Source organism: Danio rerio, chromosome 22 (genome assembly GCF_052040795.2).
Source record: "Danio rerio strain M-AB ecotype USA chromosome 22, GRCz13ab, whole genome shotgun sequence".
Taxonomy (NCBI): domain Eukaryota; kingdom Metazoa; phylum Chordata; class Actinopteri; order Cypriniformes; family Danionidae; genus Danio; species Danio rerio.
Window position 1 is genome coordinate 13,300,038 of NC_141042.1, and position 15,365 is coordinate 13,315,402.

The window sequence follows — 15,365 nt, forward strand, 5'->3', positions numbered from 1 at the left end:
GGTTTCCCCAACAGTCCACAGACATGTGCTATAGGTGAACTGGGTAAGCTAAATTGGCCGTAGTGTATGAGTGTGTGTGAATGCGAGTGTATGGGTAGTTCCCAGTACTGTGGCTGGAAGGGCATCTGCTGCGTAAAACATATGAAGGAATAGTTGGTGGTTCATTCTGCTGTGACAACCCCTTGCTGTGGCAAAGGAAAATTAATGAGTATACCGTATAAATAAATGTTGATGTATCATCCACATCTAGTGTCAAAAATACTTGATAGGTCAGAGTTGATAATATTGCCACTAATCCTAATTTGGGGGCTCGTCCGGGATAAAAAAAAAACATGAGAATGAAATATTGCTATATTTTTTATCATTAAAAAAGATTGGACTCGTAATTGAAGGTTTGATTCCCAGTTCTGGCAAGATAGAGGTGTGAATAAACCTAATCCCTAATTGCTCCCCAGGACTTTCAAGTGTGCATAAAATCACACTTAACAAGACTCACTTCACTATAATACTGAATTGAATACAAACTTGCCAAAAGAACAACGACAGCAGTCTACTTTTCTAGGTAGTTTTACCATGTTGCTAAGTGAAGGCAAGGTGGTAACTAGAGGAATACTCGCCTTCCTGAGTAGGCATGGGCCTGTATAAGATTCTCACAGTATAATAACATTTGGTAAACATATCATGGTTTAAATATCTTTATCAGATATTTAACAGAAAATTTAAAACCGTGACTTTTCCAAACAGCGGTAAACCAGTTTTCGTCCCATGCCTCTTCCAAAATACAAATCACTAAATATGAGCAAAAGTTGCATTAGCAAGCACTAATGGAAAATCAAGCTCAATGGTTACTCGTTACTTTGTTAAAACGATGAAGGCTTAAATTCACTTTATACACAAAAGATCAAACTGACCGACGGTTTATGAAATATTCAAACCGCTTCATGGCATGTTGACAGCCATATATGGGACAGTGGCGCCCGCTTCCAGTCTGGCTCTGAACTGCGCATGTCAGGCCATTTAATGTGTTTGTAGAGCACAACTCCAAAGTCTATTGTCCACGCTTAGCCTCTCACCGGGGCCCTTCAGTGGAGCCCCCAGATCATTGGATCAGGTTCCTAAAACAGTCATTCAACATTCAACATTTAGCATCTCCGCTCAGCTCAATTAAAGCTGATTAGGCTAATTTCTAACATCTTGAGTTTAAAGTAAATGTCATGTTTAGAGCGTTTAAGCAGTTTGTTCCTATTGAGGGTCTCGCTGGTCGGTTTCGGTTGTACCTGGCTTCATCTCCTATTAGGAATTCTTCTCCTCGTGTTTCTGTTCATGAATAAAACACAAGACAAGCTCAATGTCTAAGCTCGGCTTACACAAACAGCTCTGGCGTCTTTAAAAGGGGGGTCCCTGCTGACCCGCTATATCATCGAGCCAAAACACACACTCACACCCGCGGACGAATGTGCGCGCACGCACGGCCGAACACTTTCCATTGCAATGAAACTCTCACCTTGTGTTAAGAGCATATCAGATTGTTCATTACATGATCATGATTAGCAATGGAGTGTTCGGTTGACAGAGTTATGATTGTTAGACTTGATGATTGGTCGCAAGTCTAGAATGTAATTGTATTGAATATTCCCTTGTTAGATAAAGTTTAATGAGACATATTTACACTTTGAAATTGCCAACATGTATAGAACTTTAAAGAATACCATAGTTTTATTAAAAAGAAATAACTGATCACCACATAATTGTTCAGTACATTAATAAGACAAAAAGTAAATTGATTGAAAAGTATTTCACTAGCTTTTTTTTCACAGCTTGTTTTAGCATTACAACTAATGGCCAGCCGGTAGCAGTCAATAAAGTTGCAAGCGTCACAGTGGATTTATATTATGTTAAAGGCCACCTAGTTTACCCCTTTTTAAGATTTTATAAATCTATTTTTAATAAATAATATAATAAATATATATTTTATGTTAGACACACATCTGATGATTGAATTTGCACAAGCTTCATGTCCACAACTTCATGCATTGGGTTAAATTAGGCTTTGCAGTTTCCACGTTCAGTCCATTACTACCACTGTATCTGTTCAGCTGAGGGAACGGAACCAACCCCGTGACATCAGACACAGCGATATTCCAAGATGGCAGCACCCTAGGTCTTAAAGCTTTTATAAAACATGCCATTTTATGCTAAATGATTGCATTAATCGAGTTTAACATATGTCCATTAAAGAGAAATCCAATTACAAAATAATGTAAACTTGACTGAGTGCTTTGTTTCCCATTTAATATATAATTGGTGAGTATAATCATTAAATCAAATTATTATATAAACTAATCAGATACTTTTTTTTTAATCCACATAACTCCACAAAACTACAACTTGACTCCGAATTCCCCCTTGAGAGCAGAAAATCAGCAGAGCAGTCGTCAGTTTCGCATGACATTTCCCATGGCATGGCACTGTTTATTCAACAGCATTCAAAATACACATTTCCTTTAGTTTAGGATGAAAATACAGACAAAACAGTCTTTCATCATCTTCTTTAGGATTCCATCAAGAAGATGTAGAAAAAAAGCAAATCCCTAATGATGGATGAGACTGACTCTTCCTCAGTCCAGCAGAGTCCAAAGTCAATTTAAACATCTCGAAAAAAGAAATAAAATCAAACCGTGAAATCTGAGCACCGTTTCTGAACTTCTTGGCCAAAAAATATTAAGTGCCCTTGTGTGTAAAAATGTGTCAGATGTGTGCGAGATGCTGCTGTGCTGGCGTCCTGAGTGTGTGTGTTTATCAGTGTTTGTGTGTTACTGAGTAGGTAAAGGGATGCCGCGTGGGTCCGTCACCTGTCCCTCCTGCAGGTTCTTGACCAGCTGAGCGAGCCAGCGTTTGGTGGTGGAGTCGTCCTTCAGAACTTGAGCAAATGTGGTGTCTTTCAGCTGATCGGGCAGACACTGACGCAGAGCTTCTCTCGCCCTGACACACACACACACACACACACAAACAATTATATAACAAAATGTGTATACTTCATAATTTTTTTTTCACTTTTATTTCAGTATGTTGATTTAAGCCCAATCCCAATTCTATTATTGTAACCATACATCTTACCTTACTCCTACCTTATTTTAGCGTTTTTTAGACAGTAAAACACAAACGGGATTATGAATATATTAAAACGTGTTTGTTTATGATAAAATTCATAATAATGACAAAAAATACAAATTTGTGCATCTACTTCTGCGTTCAGCCATGCTGTCGCTTTAGCTGGTATATTCTGCGAAATTTTCTTACCCCTTGGTTTCGAGAGGTCCTTGAAAAATCTCTGATTGAAGGGGTATCTAGCCATTCCCCTTAGCCCTACGCCTTCAAACTAAAGGGAATTGGGACACCCCTACCCTTTCACGTGACCACGCAAAAGGAGGGGTAGGGGTAAGGGGAAGGGCTAAGGGGTATAATTAGGATTGGGCCTTAGTACTTCTAACTGAAATGGAATTTTTAAGTAGGTGGCGGGGCTTTCTTTTTGCGCATCATTCCCTCATAGCAAACTAACAGTCAGACTTGATTTAAGATCACCCAAACAAACTCTTTTCAGTGGATTAACTTAAATAGGTTAATTGTTTACCTAAAGCAGGGGCGCTCAATCCTGTTCCTGGAGATCTACCTTCCTGCAGATTTCAGTTGCTACCCATAGCAAACACACCTGACTGTAATTATCAAGTGGTGTTCAGGTCCTAACTAATTGGTTCAGGTGTGTTTGATATGGGTAGCAACTGAAATCTGCAGGAAGGTAGATCTCCAGGAACAGGATTGAGCACCCCTGACCTAAAGAATAATGAAGTGCGCTAGCAAAATAAACATTTTCAATTTTGATTTTGCACAGACTTTAAACAAATAAAAAAAAGAGTTAGAAACATAGATTAAAAAAATTATTAAAAACATGAATTAAAAAAATACAAATAAACATAACTGATTATGTTTTTATAATTTTACAAATATTAGATTTTTTAAAATATATAATAACATGAAATTGATGCAAATATTTCACAAATTAATAAAGTTTCATTTTAATTAAGATTATTAAAAGTAAACATTATGTATTATGTGTAAATTAAAATAAATGTAAAACAATCTTTTAAACAAGTAATATACAATTTTGGAGTTGAAATTAGATAAAATATATAAATATAAATATATATTGTTTTTGTAAAATTCATGCAAACCGTATAAAAATACCTGGAGTTGTCAGAAAGTCGTAAATAACAGCGCACAACATGTTTAAGCAGACGAGCCGAGGGTTCCTTAGACAACTGAAGAACCATCTTCCCCTGCAAGAGCACAAAAGCACAAAACATATAGTCATTAGTTTAAATACCACTTCAGTCATGCAATTAGCCAGCCAATCAGAGACCTGAGAGAACAAAGGAACGGTTTTCTCCATAACTGATTTTAATAATTACTGATAAACCTTTACAGACAAGCCTATTTTCATCCTACTTTTTTTCTATTGTTTAAAAGTAGACATCATTTGTACTAATTGTACTAATCATCTGCTGCAAAAAAAAACACACAAAAAAAAAAATCACACCTTTATTATTTTAGCATGTGAATTGAAAATTCATAAATTAATGTATTTGTTTTTGCAAATTTACACATCATTACAAAAATATTATGCTGATACCTAAGTTTTCAATAAAGTTTTTGACTACGACGAAAACATTTGTTGTTTTTGACCTTGTTTTTTTTCTAAAAATCTGTTTAAAATTAGACATAATTAGAGGAAAACAACATTTAGTGTTTCTGTCAGTATCTTTTGCCATACACAACCCATGACTAACCACACATATTGTAGGACTACACAATATTACAACAGTATGTTATATACACAGTGCATCCCACGGACTTATATAAATAGCCAAATCTGTTTATATATAATACGGTCACATCTCTGAATAAATCAAATGTGAAAATGTGATAATTCACTCTTTATGCTACAAGTATTATAAAACATTGACAGTGGACAACAATCTAAAATCTTATTTTGCTTGAAATCAAAGCTTTTAATGTTGTTTATCGCCAGTCAGATTGTTAAGATTTATTTTTGTCATTTTTCCTTTATTTTGACAGGACAGTAGGTTGACAGGAAGTGAAGTGGGATAGAAAGGGGGAAAAATCAGAAAAGGTCCTCGAGCTGGGATTTGAACTCGAGACGCCTGGAGCACTGCCGCACTATATGTCGCAAACTAACCACTAGGCTATTGTGCCAACAATTCAGATTGTCAACCCAAGCTCATTCTGGAAACGTAGCCCCGCGGACGTTTCTGGAGACCGCGATTCACGTGGTCCGAGGTACGTACGGCCGCGTTTAGTTTTTTTCGAGCGAACGCTGCAGGGCGGTGTGGCGCCGCTCCGCGCCTCCTTTTCGCGCTCGCCAGCCGACGGCTCGCCCCCGAGTGGAGGGCTGTCCCGATGCAACCAGTTTGTCCACTTAGCTCACAGTGTTGCGTCGGCGGAGCGGAGGCCCGGAGGAGGAGAAGCCGGCCGCGGGGACGACGACCGGGATTGAGTCCGGGGAACAGCGGTTCCAGAAATCAGGTAAGACGAAAAACAGAATCCGAAAAATAAGGGTGAGAACGCGGTGGGATCCGAAAACGCGGTCGAAGTCGAAGACGAGGGCTTTTGCTTTTTTTTTTTTCTGAACGGCTTTTGCAAACCGTCGCTCGGGTTTAGGGAAGGAGGGGGAGGAAGAGGAGGTCGGCCGATCCGGCGGCTTTTCGCGCGAGAACGGTGCGGGCGTAAACGGCGCGTGCTTCCCGAGAGGCGCCCGAGACATGAAAAAACGCGCACAGCGGGCTCTCGCTGATCCGCGAAAACAAAAAATGCTCGAATACGTACCTCATTGTGGAAACGTAGCCCCCCGGACGTTTCTGCGGACCGCGAGATACGTCCCGGGGGCTACGTTTCCACAATGAGCCCGGGTTGCAGATTGTTTAACTGTCCAAATTTGCGATATTGACAAATTTAGATGTACTTTTATTGGCCGAACTGAACAAAACTGACAATATTTTGTCTGACATTCTTGTTTGTTGAACCACCCTGTAGAATGTGCTATTTAAATGTACTAGATAACATAAATGTATTAGTGTTATTATCATATATTTTATTTAATACCATGTCAATTTTATTGGCTTTTTGAGGCAAATTTTTTTTACAATATAAATATAATAAACACAATAAAAACCATTTAAACTGACAATCGAATTATAATATATTTCTATTTTTTCTCCCCCCCATTAAAATAGTATAAATTTGTTAATTATATTATAAAAATGAGTTTTGTTATTAAAATCTATATCAAATTTGCGATCACTTCTATATGGTGATTTTTAAGAAACCCTGCTTGTGTGATAGTACTAAACTACATCATATCTCACAAACACAATAAATGAAAACTTATAGAGGCATATGTTATGTTTTCATGTTATGAATTATAAAGTCTTACAAATGCTTTCTAATAGGCTTCATCACTGTTATAAGTGAGACACTCACTCTGTCTTGTCCGTACCACCAGAGGGAACACTCACCCGAATACTGACATATACAAACTCTAACTACATTACCAAGCAGCCCACTTACCTGGAAATGATTTCAGTGGCAGCTGAAATCCATCACGCACACTATACAAACCCTCCTTACCCATCAGTCTATGCAAAGACTTGTTTTGCCCAGCAAACAATACTAAGCGTTCTTCCTGGTTTATTTTTCTGTTATTACTCTTGCCTGATTTCGTTCTCTGAATGTTTGCCGCCTGCCCCTTGACCTTAGCCTGCTTTTTGAACTCTCATTTTTATGCACCTGCTCCAACATTAGCCTGTCTTTCACACTCTGTTGTTTGCTAATTACTGTCAATGAAGCTGCAGATGGATTCTCAGCCCTCTAAATCTTCATTACAATCACACATTTTTTGTGACAAAGTCAAAATGTCAGCCCGGAAATGAAAGTCAACAATATTTCCATAAAATAATAATAATAAATAATCGCGCACACACATTTCATGGCTTATAACGAAAAGACAAATGATTTCAGAACCCAAAAATGAATATGTCTAACATGTTAATAATACTCCTGAACATTAATAGTTAATTACCAGTATCATGGCTACATGTGAAAAGCGTTCGTAGGTCTGGCAGATGTAGGCAAGCCCCGTATCATCCAAGAGGATCTTCTGCAGGATAAACGTGGCCACCTGAAGGAAGAAAAGAGGAAATACACATCAAATGCATCTGAATAATGCACGTACACTCATAACTTGTCAAGTTATGTCATGTAATGAGATTACCGTTTTGGAGAGCTCGCTGCCGGACTCCATTATGCGCAGACAGAGAGGAATTATTTCTGTGGTTAACAGAAAGTTGATGACTTCCTGCTCGTCTGTTTTCACCAGTGCGCCTATAAGACAAACGCATCTCTGGCTTATTTATCAGGCTTACACAATTACATCCCAAAAAATTATTCAATACAGGATTTAGAAGAAACACATTTATAAAAGTAAATGCAAATCAAATATACTAAATAAATCAATTAATGAATAAAAAACTAGGTCAATAACATGGTTACTAGGGTTGGGCATCTAAGCTATAATGCCGATCCGATACGCATCTCGATTCAAAGAATACGATCCGATATATTAGCGATACATTTGTGACATATTGCGATGCAACACGATACGATTCACACCCATATCACGATACGATGCGATATTTCAGCACTAACTAATTAGATCAAGTTTATGAGATGATGTGAAAGAGGATGCTGTGCCATTGAATGAGTTTGATTATTTATAAACCAAGCAAAACCAAGACTTTTTTTTACAAACTGGCTCTTCTCTCGGAGCCAGAGTGTCAGTTTACAGTAGAGGGCCATTTTAGATAATATAGCACATATTATTTAAGTATTTTCAAGATAAACAGAATGTATAAGTGCAATATATATTAAAAAATATGTATATATTTGCACTCTTTCAACATAAATAAATTTAGCATTGCACAACAAGAATTGTGATTTAACTTTTCAACTATGAAAACAAGTTTTACAAAGATATATTTTGCCACTGATTATTCAAAACTTAAGGTGGTGAACTAGCAGTGTTATGCTGCTTTGAAACATCACTGTCACTGTAAACAACAGGCTAATAAAAATATAACAAACCAGCAATCTTCTTGCTGTGAGGTGGTCAAACTACCCACTGTGCCACCGTGACACCCAATTATTTTTATCATTATTATTATTAATATTATTATTATTATTATTTAATAAAAATTAACAGGAGGAGGTGTTTAAAACCTTCGTTCTCCGTGACACTAGGCTGAATATCTTTGCAGATGAACAATGCAATAGCATTCATTATTGGCGTAGAGCGAGCAGAACTGTTGCGCATGGAAAAAAAACTTGCAATGCTTTTCTCACCACTTTTGGAGCTGGTTGAAGCAGTACGAAAGCCGGGGATGCAGAAACACTGGAAGATGCTTTCACAACAACACCGTGGTGCCGCTTCAAGTGAGATATCAGATTACTCGTACTGCCCGCGTATTTTACAGATGTGCGGCACATTTTGCAAATTGCATCTGTCCTCTCATGTCGTCCATCCTTAAATCCATAATGTTGCTTGCCATACTTTAGATTTAAAACTCAGTGGGGAATAAAATGTTTGTTTTGCTTCTCGCGCTTTCTGAGGGCGCTCCACTAGCTTCATCCGCACACCTGATACACTGAGTTGTAGTGTGTGCACATCCGCAAATCCGTTGCTTAGGCTTACTTTATGTAGGTCGATTAAATTATGCGCCAAAAACAGGTTGACAACACTTGTTAATAAATAAAAAATACATTCTATATTAAAAATATAAGCTGTATCTCGGAAAAATCGATGCATCTCGCAAAAACCGATGCATCTCGATTTGCTTCCAAAATTTCATTCATCCTCTGCTGCTCAACCGATGCACTCGCATCGTGCACGCGCATGACCGCGTATCGATACATATCGGTTAATCTTCCCATCCCTAGTGGTTACTAATCACCTGACATATTCAATAAAACAAAAATATGATGCATTGATAAAACTTTTTTTTAAATATACCTTTTTTATTACTCGTGAATGGTAAATTCATATATGAAAGTAAATCTGTTTTACTCATTTATTTAATTTTTTAGCATATTCATCAAAAATCGAATAATGAAATATATTTAAATTGAAAAAAATCAAATGTACTAAATAAAACATACACATTCAAAAATTTACTCAAACTGATTGCACTAATTGTATTTTTGTTTTGTCTGCTACAAAGTATATATATTTTTTAACGAATGGAAAATTCATATTAATTTTTTGGCAAATTTACGTCATTATATAAATATATTAAATTTGTATGTATAAAAAGTATTTTCACCATTTTCACTAATGCTCCTATAAGATGAATACATTTCAGTTCAGTCTTACTTTCATTTTCATCCAAAAACATAAATATAGATACAGAAATGTCACAAATTGAAACTGAAAAACCACTAAACAAAATAAAAATATCAATATATAGATACAAATGCCCTTCCATATTGAAAATATAATTCAAACTGCTTAATTGTATTTTTATATAGTCTAATGCAAAATACTGTTTTTACTACTTTTATCTTAATTATATTACATATAGTTTATTATATGTATTTCATATTTTTTTATTTTATGTTTTTACCAAATATTAAAGTATTTGGCAATTTACATAATATTATATATCCAGTGCTCAGCGTATATACCCCAAACAAATCTCTCATTTAAATGAATATTTTCTATAGGAAGCTTTACAATATTACATTTGTGCATATACATTAGATTAGTGAGTACTGAATCCAAATCTGGAGCTAATCTAATAAAGTGAAACTTACAATAATGGTTCAGAAATTAGTAGCCCAAATTTCTATGTTAGAAAATATTATACAAATTAATATACAAAATATATACAATTTTGTTGAAATGTTCTAGTTTGTTATGTTTTTTTTTGCAATATTTTGCATGAATTTATAAGTAATCTTTCCATTTCTAAAGATGTTATGTGACTAAAATATTATTTTGATAAAACATATCTGTACAATAAATCTGTTTTGTTCAAATGCACTAATATATATTACCAATATTCACTGAGAAATGGATAAAAATATTCATTTTTAAAATGGGCTGTACTCATTTATGCTGAGCACTGTATATATACACACAATATTTTTATAGCTCTTCCAAACAATGATAACATTTCAGTTCAATCTTACTTATATATATTTTTTCTTACCGATGACGCCCAGACTGGTGAGCCGCAGGTACTCGAAGGGCCTGGTTTTACTGACCGTGTGCAGGAACGGGTAGAGAAATAAAGGGATGTGAGCTGCCAGAAAAGCAGAACTGAGGACGAGAAAGAAATCGGAGGATCAGTCAATGTGGCGAATCATTAAAGAGAGCGTGTCGTTTTCTGTGTCTATAAGAAGTGTGTTACCGTGTCTCTACATGTGACGCCACACACTGCAGCAGTGCTAAGGCATTACACACTCGATTAGACTGATGTGCCGTCAGTGTAGGGGGGTTTATGGATGGGTAGATGTTCACAATTTCCTGTAAAAAAAAAATAATTAAATTATTAATCTCAATTTAGTTAACTTTGCTCTATTTTTTTTCTACCTTCTCAAATGAATTCAAACTTTGAACTTGTTTTGATTACAATAAAAGCCTTTGCTATTATTGTTATTTATTACTATTCAATATAAATTCTAATAGTATCTGAATATCTGAAGAACTACTTTAGTGTCAAATGTCAGAAAAGAGCGTTTACAAAAAGTTTTAATTTTCAAAGTGTGGAAAAAAAATGACTTAAACCCTAAATTTTATTACAATTCTTTCAAAAAGGGACATATTTGTTACTTATACAGCTATTATCCCTCCATTCCATAATTTTTCAAATATCTGAAATAATTTATGTTTTACTAAACAATTGTTTGTCAATTTATTGCTTTTAAATTAATTTTAAATGTCATTTTCATCAAAAAGATATCAAAATTGTGTACATTGTATAAAAACATTGAACAAAAAAACCTACATTTACAAATCCCTCTTAATATTACCTAAAATAATTTTGTAATTAATTTTTACTTATTGTATTATTAATTGCATAATGCATTAATTAACCAGATATAAATTAAAAAAACATACAGTTATGCCACTTAATATTTATTTATATGTAAAATAATAATAATAATTACACAATTATTCAATTCAATTAATATTTCTTTAAATCAAAAAGAATTGTGTCTAGAATGAAAGAAACTGAAGCAGACCTGCAGTAGAGCTGCTATGGTCCCGCAGGAGTGCCAGAGCATTGGGGCCAGGTCAGTCACAGACTCTCTCTTCTTGCTGAGCTCCAGCAGGGCGTTCTCTCGTGTTTCTGGACTGGACAACTCATTGATCCACTGGTAGATCTTCTCCCGGTCCACCTGCGCCAGACCCGCTGTGCTTACAGTCTGTGAGAGTGAGAGAGCACTTCTTTAGTCATCATATATAAAGTTGAAGACAGATTTATTAGCCCACCATTGATTTTTTTTGTTCTTTTTTAAATATTTCCCAAATTATGTTTAACAGAGCAAAGACATTTTTACAGTATGTCTGATAATATATATTTTTTCTTCTGGAGAAAGTCTGATTTGTTTTATTTCAGCTAGAATAAAAGCAGTTTTTAATTTTTTAAACACCAATTTAAGGACAAAATTATTAGCCCCTTTGAGCTGTATATTTTTTTCCAATAGTCTACAGAACAAACCATCATTGTATATTATGCCTAGTCAACCTAATTAACCTAGTTAAGCATTTAAATGCCACTTTAAGCTGTATAGAAGTGTCTTGAAAATATGTAGTAAAATATTATTCACTGTCATCATGGCAAAGATAAAAAAAAATCAGTTATTAGAAATGAATTATTAAAACTATTATGTTTAGAAATGTGTTAAAAACATCTTTTCTCCGTTATAAAGAAATTAGGGAAAAAAATAAAAGGGGGGCTAATAATTCTGACTTCTGTTTATATTCTAATATCTGTTTATATTCTTATATTCTGTTTACACTCTGATAAATATTCTAAAATCCCCTTTAAAGACAAAAATATTTCCTGAATAAAAATGTTACCTAATATAATTTAAAATGACACATTCTATTAAAATAAGCATCACAACCAAAATACTCTTATACAAGTCACAAATAGGTTTTTCTTTCCCTCATCGAGTCATTACTTTGACTACTAATGTCTAGGCATGGGACGATTTAAAAGTTTGGAATAGACAAGGCTTTAAAACCGCTAAAATGTTCTGTTATATCGTTTATAAGGTATATGTAAGGGTTTACAGTGTATTTTTTTGTGTGTTGTAAAGAAATCTTTGTTTTTGAAACTAATAAAGAGAGCAGAAGTCAATGATTTATTTTTACTATTTACCCTGACATAGTTCATAAAACATAATATATTGCATGGAGAAAGTTTTTTTGTTTTGTTTTACCCAGATATGTAAAAAGCACTTATTTTAGCGCAGTAATCACAAAACAGTGATACCACAAAACTATGCTATTTTTATCCAAGGTTATATCATACTGTCAGAATCTTATACCAGCCCCATGCCTACTAATGACTCAAATGTCAAAATGTATGGTGTAATTTTTTTCTCACAAGTTGTTACTATATTACCAGGTGACACAATTAATATTAATAATAGTCACACATAACTATAACTCATAACTATATGTACTCATGACCATGAGGAAAATAATTCTATTTACAGGGTTCATACTTTATTTCAATGATTTTCAAGTAAATTTTAATGACCTAATGTTACATGTACTGTCTCCATATACGTGGTAAATTACAAGAAAAACTATGCATGTTAAAGGTTATAACGGAATATCATAAAACAATCTATTAGGTTTAAATGAATCTTTATAGGCTGCACGGTAGCACAGTGGGTATCATCGTGCTCCGGTTTTCCCCACAGTCCAACGACATGTGGTATAGGTGAATAGGGTAAGTTAAACTATCCGTAGTGTATGTGTGTGAACGAGTGTGTATGGATGTTTCCCAGTGATGGGCTGCACCTGGAAGGGCATCCGCTATGTAAAAACATGCTGGATAAGTTGATGGTTCACTCCGCTGTGGCGACCACAGATTAATAAAGGCACTAAGCAAAAAGAAAATGAATGAATGAATAAATTAATCTTTATATCTATTTAAAATTTATTTAGACAATGTTCACACACTACTAATAATGTGAGAGCATGTGTTCGACCATGGACAGAAAAGAAGTTGAGCTCAACGCTAAGGATTTTTTCTACTGGCCCAATCGGACCAGCTGTTCAGATTTTTACTTGCCCTGCCAATATTTTAACTGGCCCCACCAAAAAAAGTTAATAGCTATTTCTTAGCCACAAATTAAAAAGAAAAACATGTCAAAATGTTTGTAAATCCAGAATTTAAATATTTAAAAAAATAAATGTTAATAAACTAATAGTTAATTAATAGTTAATAAATGTATAATGAGCTAAATTCAAAGTGTTCTGAAACAAAGGATGGCTAAAGAACTGTCGAACTGACGGCAAACTGTACAAAACATCACTTAATTGTTTTAGTCGTGGTGTACCCTCGTAAATGTCTGCTTCCAAGACATTAAAAACACATGTTTTCATTTAGCATAATCATTTGATGTTACCGCCATGTTGCAGTCTCTACGCTGTACTGGTTGATTCGGATAAAAATAATGTGCTCACAACATCCAATCAGATAAGAAAAACCGAAAGGTAGCATTTGAAGGCTTGAAAACACAAACTCTTTCTCAATTCTAAGACTGTATTTGCACGCAATTGACAAATAGTCACAGGCAAATGAAACTAGTGACAAGGCAGCAGTAATGATCCTGTCTACTGTCCCGAGCATCTCACACACTGGCCCCAGGCCATCGGGCAGTCCTTATTGTTGAGCTCTGAACAGTAAAAAAAGACAACTGATCTATATTTAAGTATACAGATATCTGTTAAACTAATTTCCATGACTTTTCCAAAACTTTGTTGGTTTTTCCGTTTTTCCAGGCCTGGAAAATGCCATGTCAAATTTCCATGACTTTTCCAGGTTTTCCATGACCGTATGAACCCTGCATTTAACTGACTTAAATTATAATATTGTTATTATTATTAAATTATAACGCGATTTATATTGTCATTTATATTTTACATTCATAAATGCAAATTTTCTCATAAGAAACCTCATTTTACGGCTTTGTTGACTGAAATACGTTTATATATTACCAGCACCAGCGACTCTCAAACGTGTTAATTTAATTGCGAACGTTACATATGTACATTTTGGATACTTGTTTTTTTGTTTATACGTCCTCGTTTGATATTTATATTTTTGATGTAAAATGTAATATGCTGTTCTTTAAATGAAAAAAAAATAAAACACTAACTTAACAACTATGCTAATATTGTGTTTACTAAAAGCACACGTAGAAAAGGTCAGGCTCGCATAAATTTCTCACATATGACTCTCTAATAACTATAAGTACTTACACTACATTATGTTTAAAGAAAGGTCTAAAATAAAGACGAAAACGAGCTTTAATACAGATCACCATAGTAACTGGTTGAATTAGCTTTAGCCGTTAGCTCTACCAGGCCCCTGCACAAACAAGAGTAAAACCCCGAGAAGCGTCCAGAAACTCACCGCTCCTGTCGCCAACATCCTCGCGACCGCTTTACTGTGCTCTCCAGAATAATAGTGAACAGTGGTTTTCAAAACAAGGAGAAATAAACCAGGTTTACATTAGCAAATGAGGTAAGGGGAAAAAACAACCGCCTTCCGCAGCTGCCTCTTCTTCTACGCTCCTCTTCTTCTTTTTCTTTCTCTGAGTTGTTGGCGGGTAAGGATCATCTGTGTTCATTGCTGCCCCCATGCCGACTCTTGAGTAGTAGCCTACTATATTTAAAGTGCTTTTTTTAAACTCCATTGTTCACTTCTACTAAAAAATAACAATTCATTGATTATAGTTATTATAAATATGCTGTTCATCATAATGGTATTAAAATTATTACGTTATAATGATTATTATGTGATTAATGATAACAATAGGGTATTGATTTTTCATATAATAATAACAATAATAATAATAATAATCACAACAATAATAATCAATTATTAATTTTTCATCCATTTTTTTTGGCTTAGTCCCTTTTTTAATCTGGTGTCGCCACAGCGGAATGAACTGCCAACTAATCCAGTTTATGTTTTACGCAGGGGATG

General features: G+C 34.9%; 1 protein-coding gene across 2 annotated transcripts; it reads right to left on the reverse strand.

Annotated features, from left to right (window-relative positions):
• Positions 1-1,697: 1,697 nt before the first annotated feature.
• Positions 1,698-15,022, reverse strand: cnot9 (CCR4-NOT transcription complex subunit 9). Of its 2 annotated transcripts, NM_214760.2 has the most exon segments (8): positions 1,698-2,982; positions 4,243-4,334; positions 7,154-7,252; positions 7,346-7,455; positions 10,338-10,447; positions 10,539-10,654; positions 11,374-11,556; positions 14,790-15,022. In NM_214760.2, coding segments are annotated over 8 exon segments (897 nt in total). In that variant the 5' UTR covers positions 14,808-15,022; the 3' UTR covers positions 1,698-2,813.
• Between the last annotated feature and the right edge of the window lie 343 nt (positions 15,023-15,365).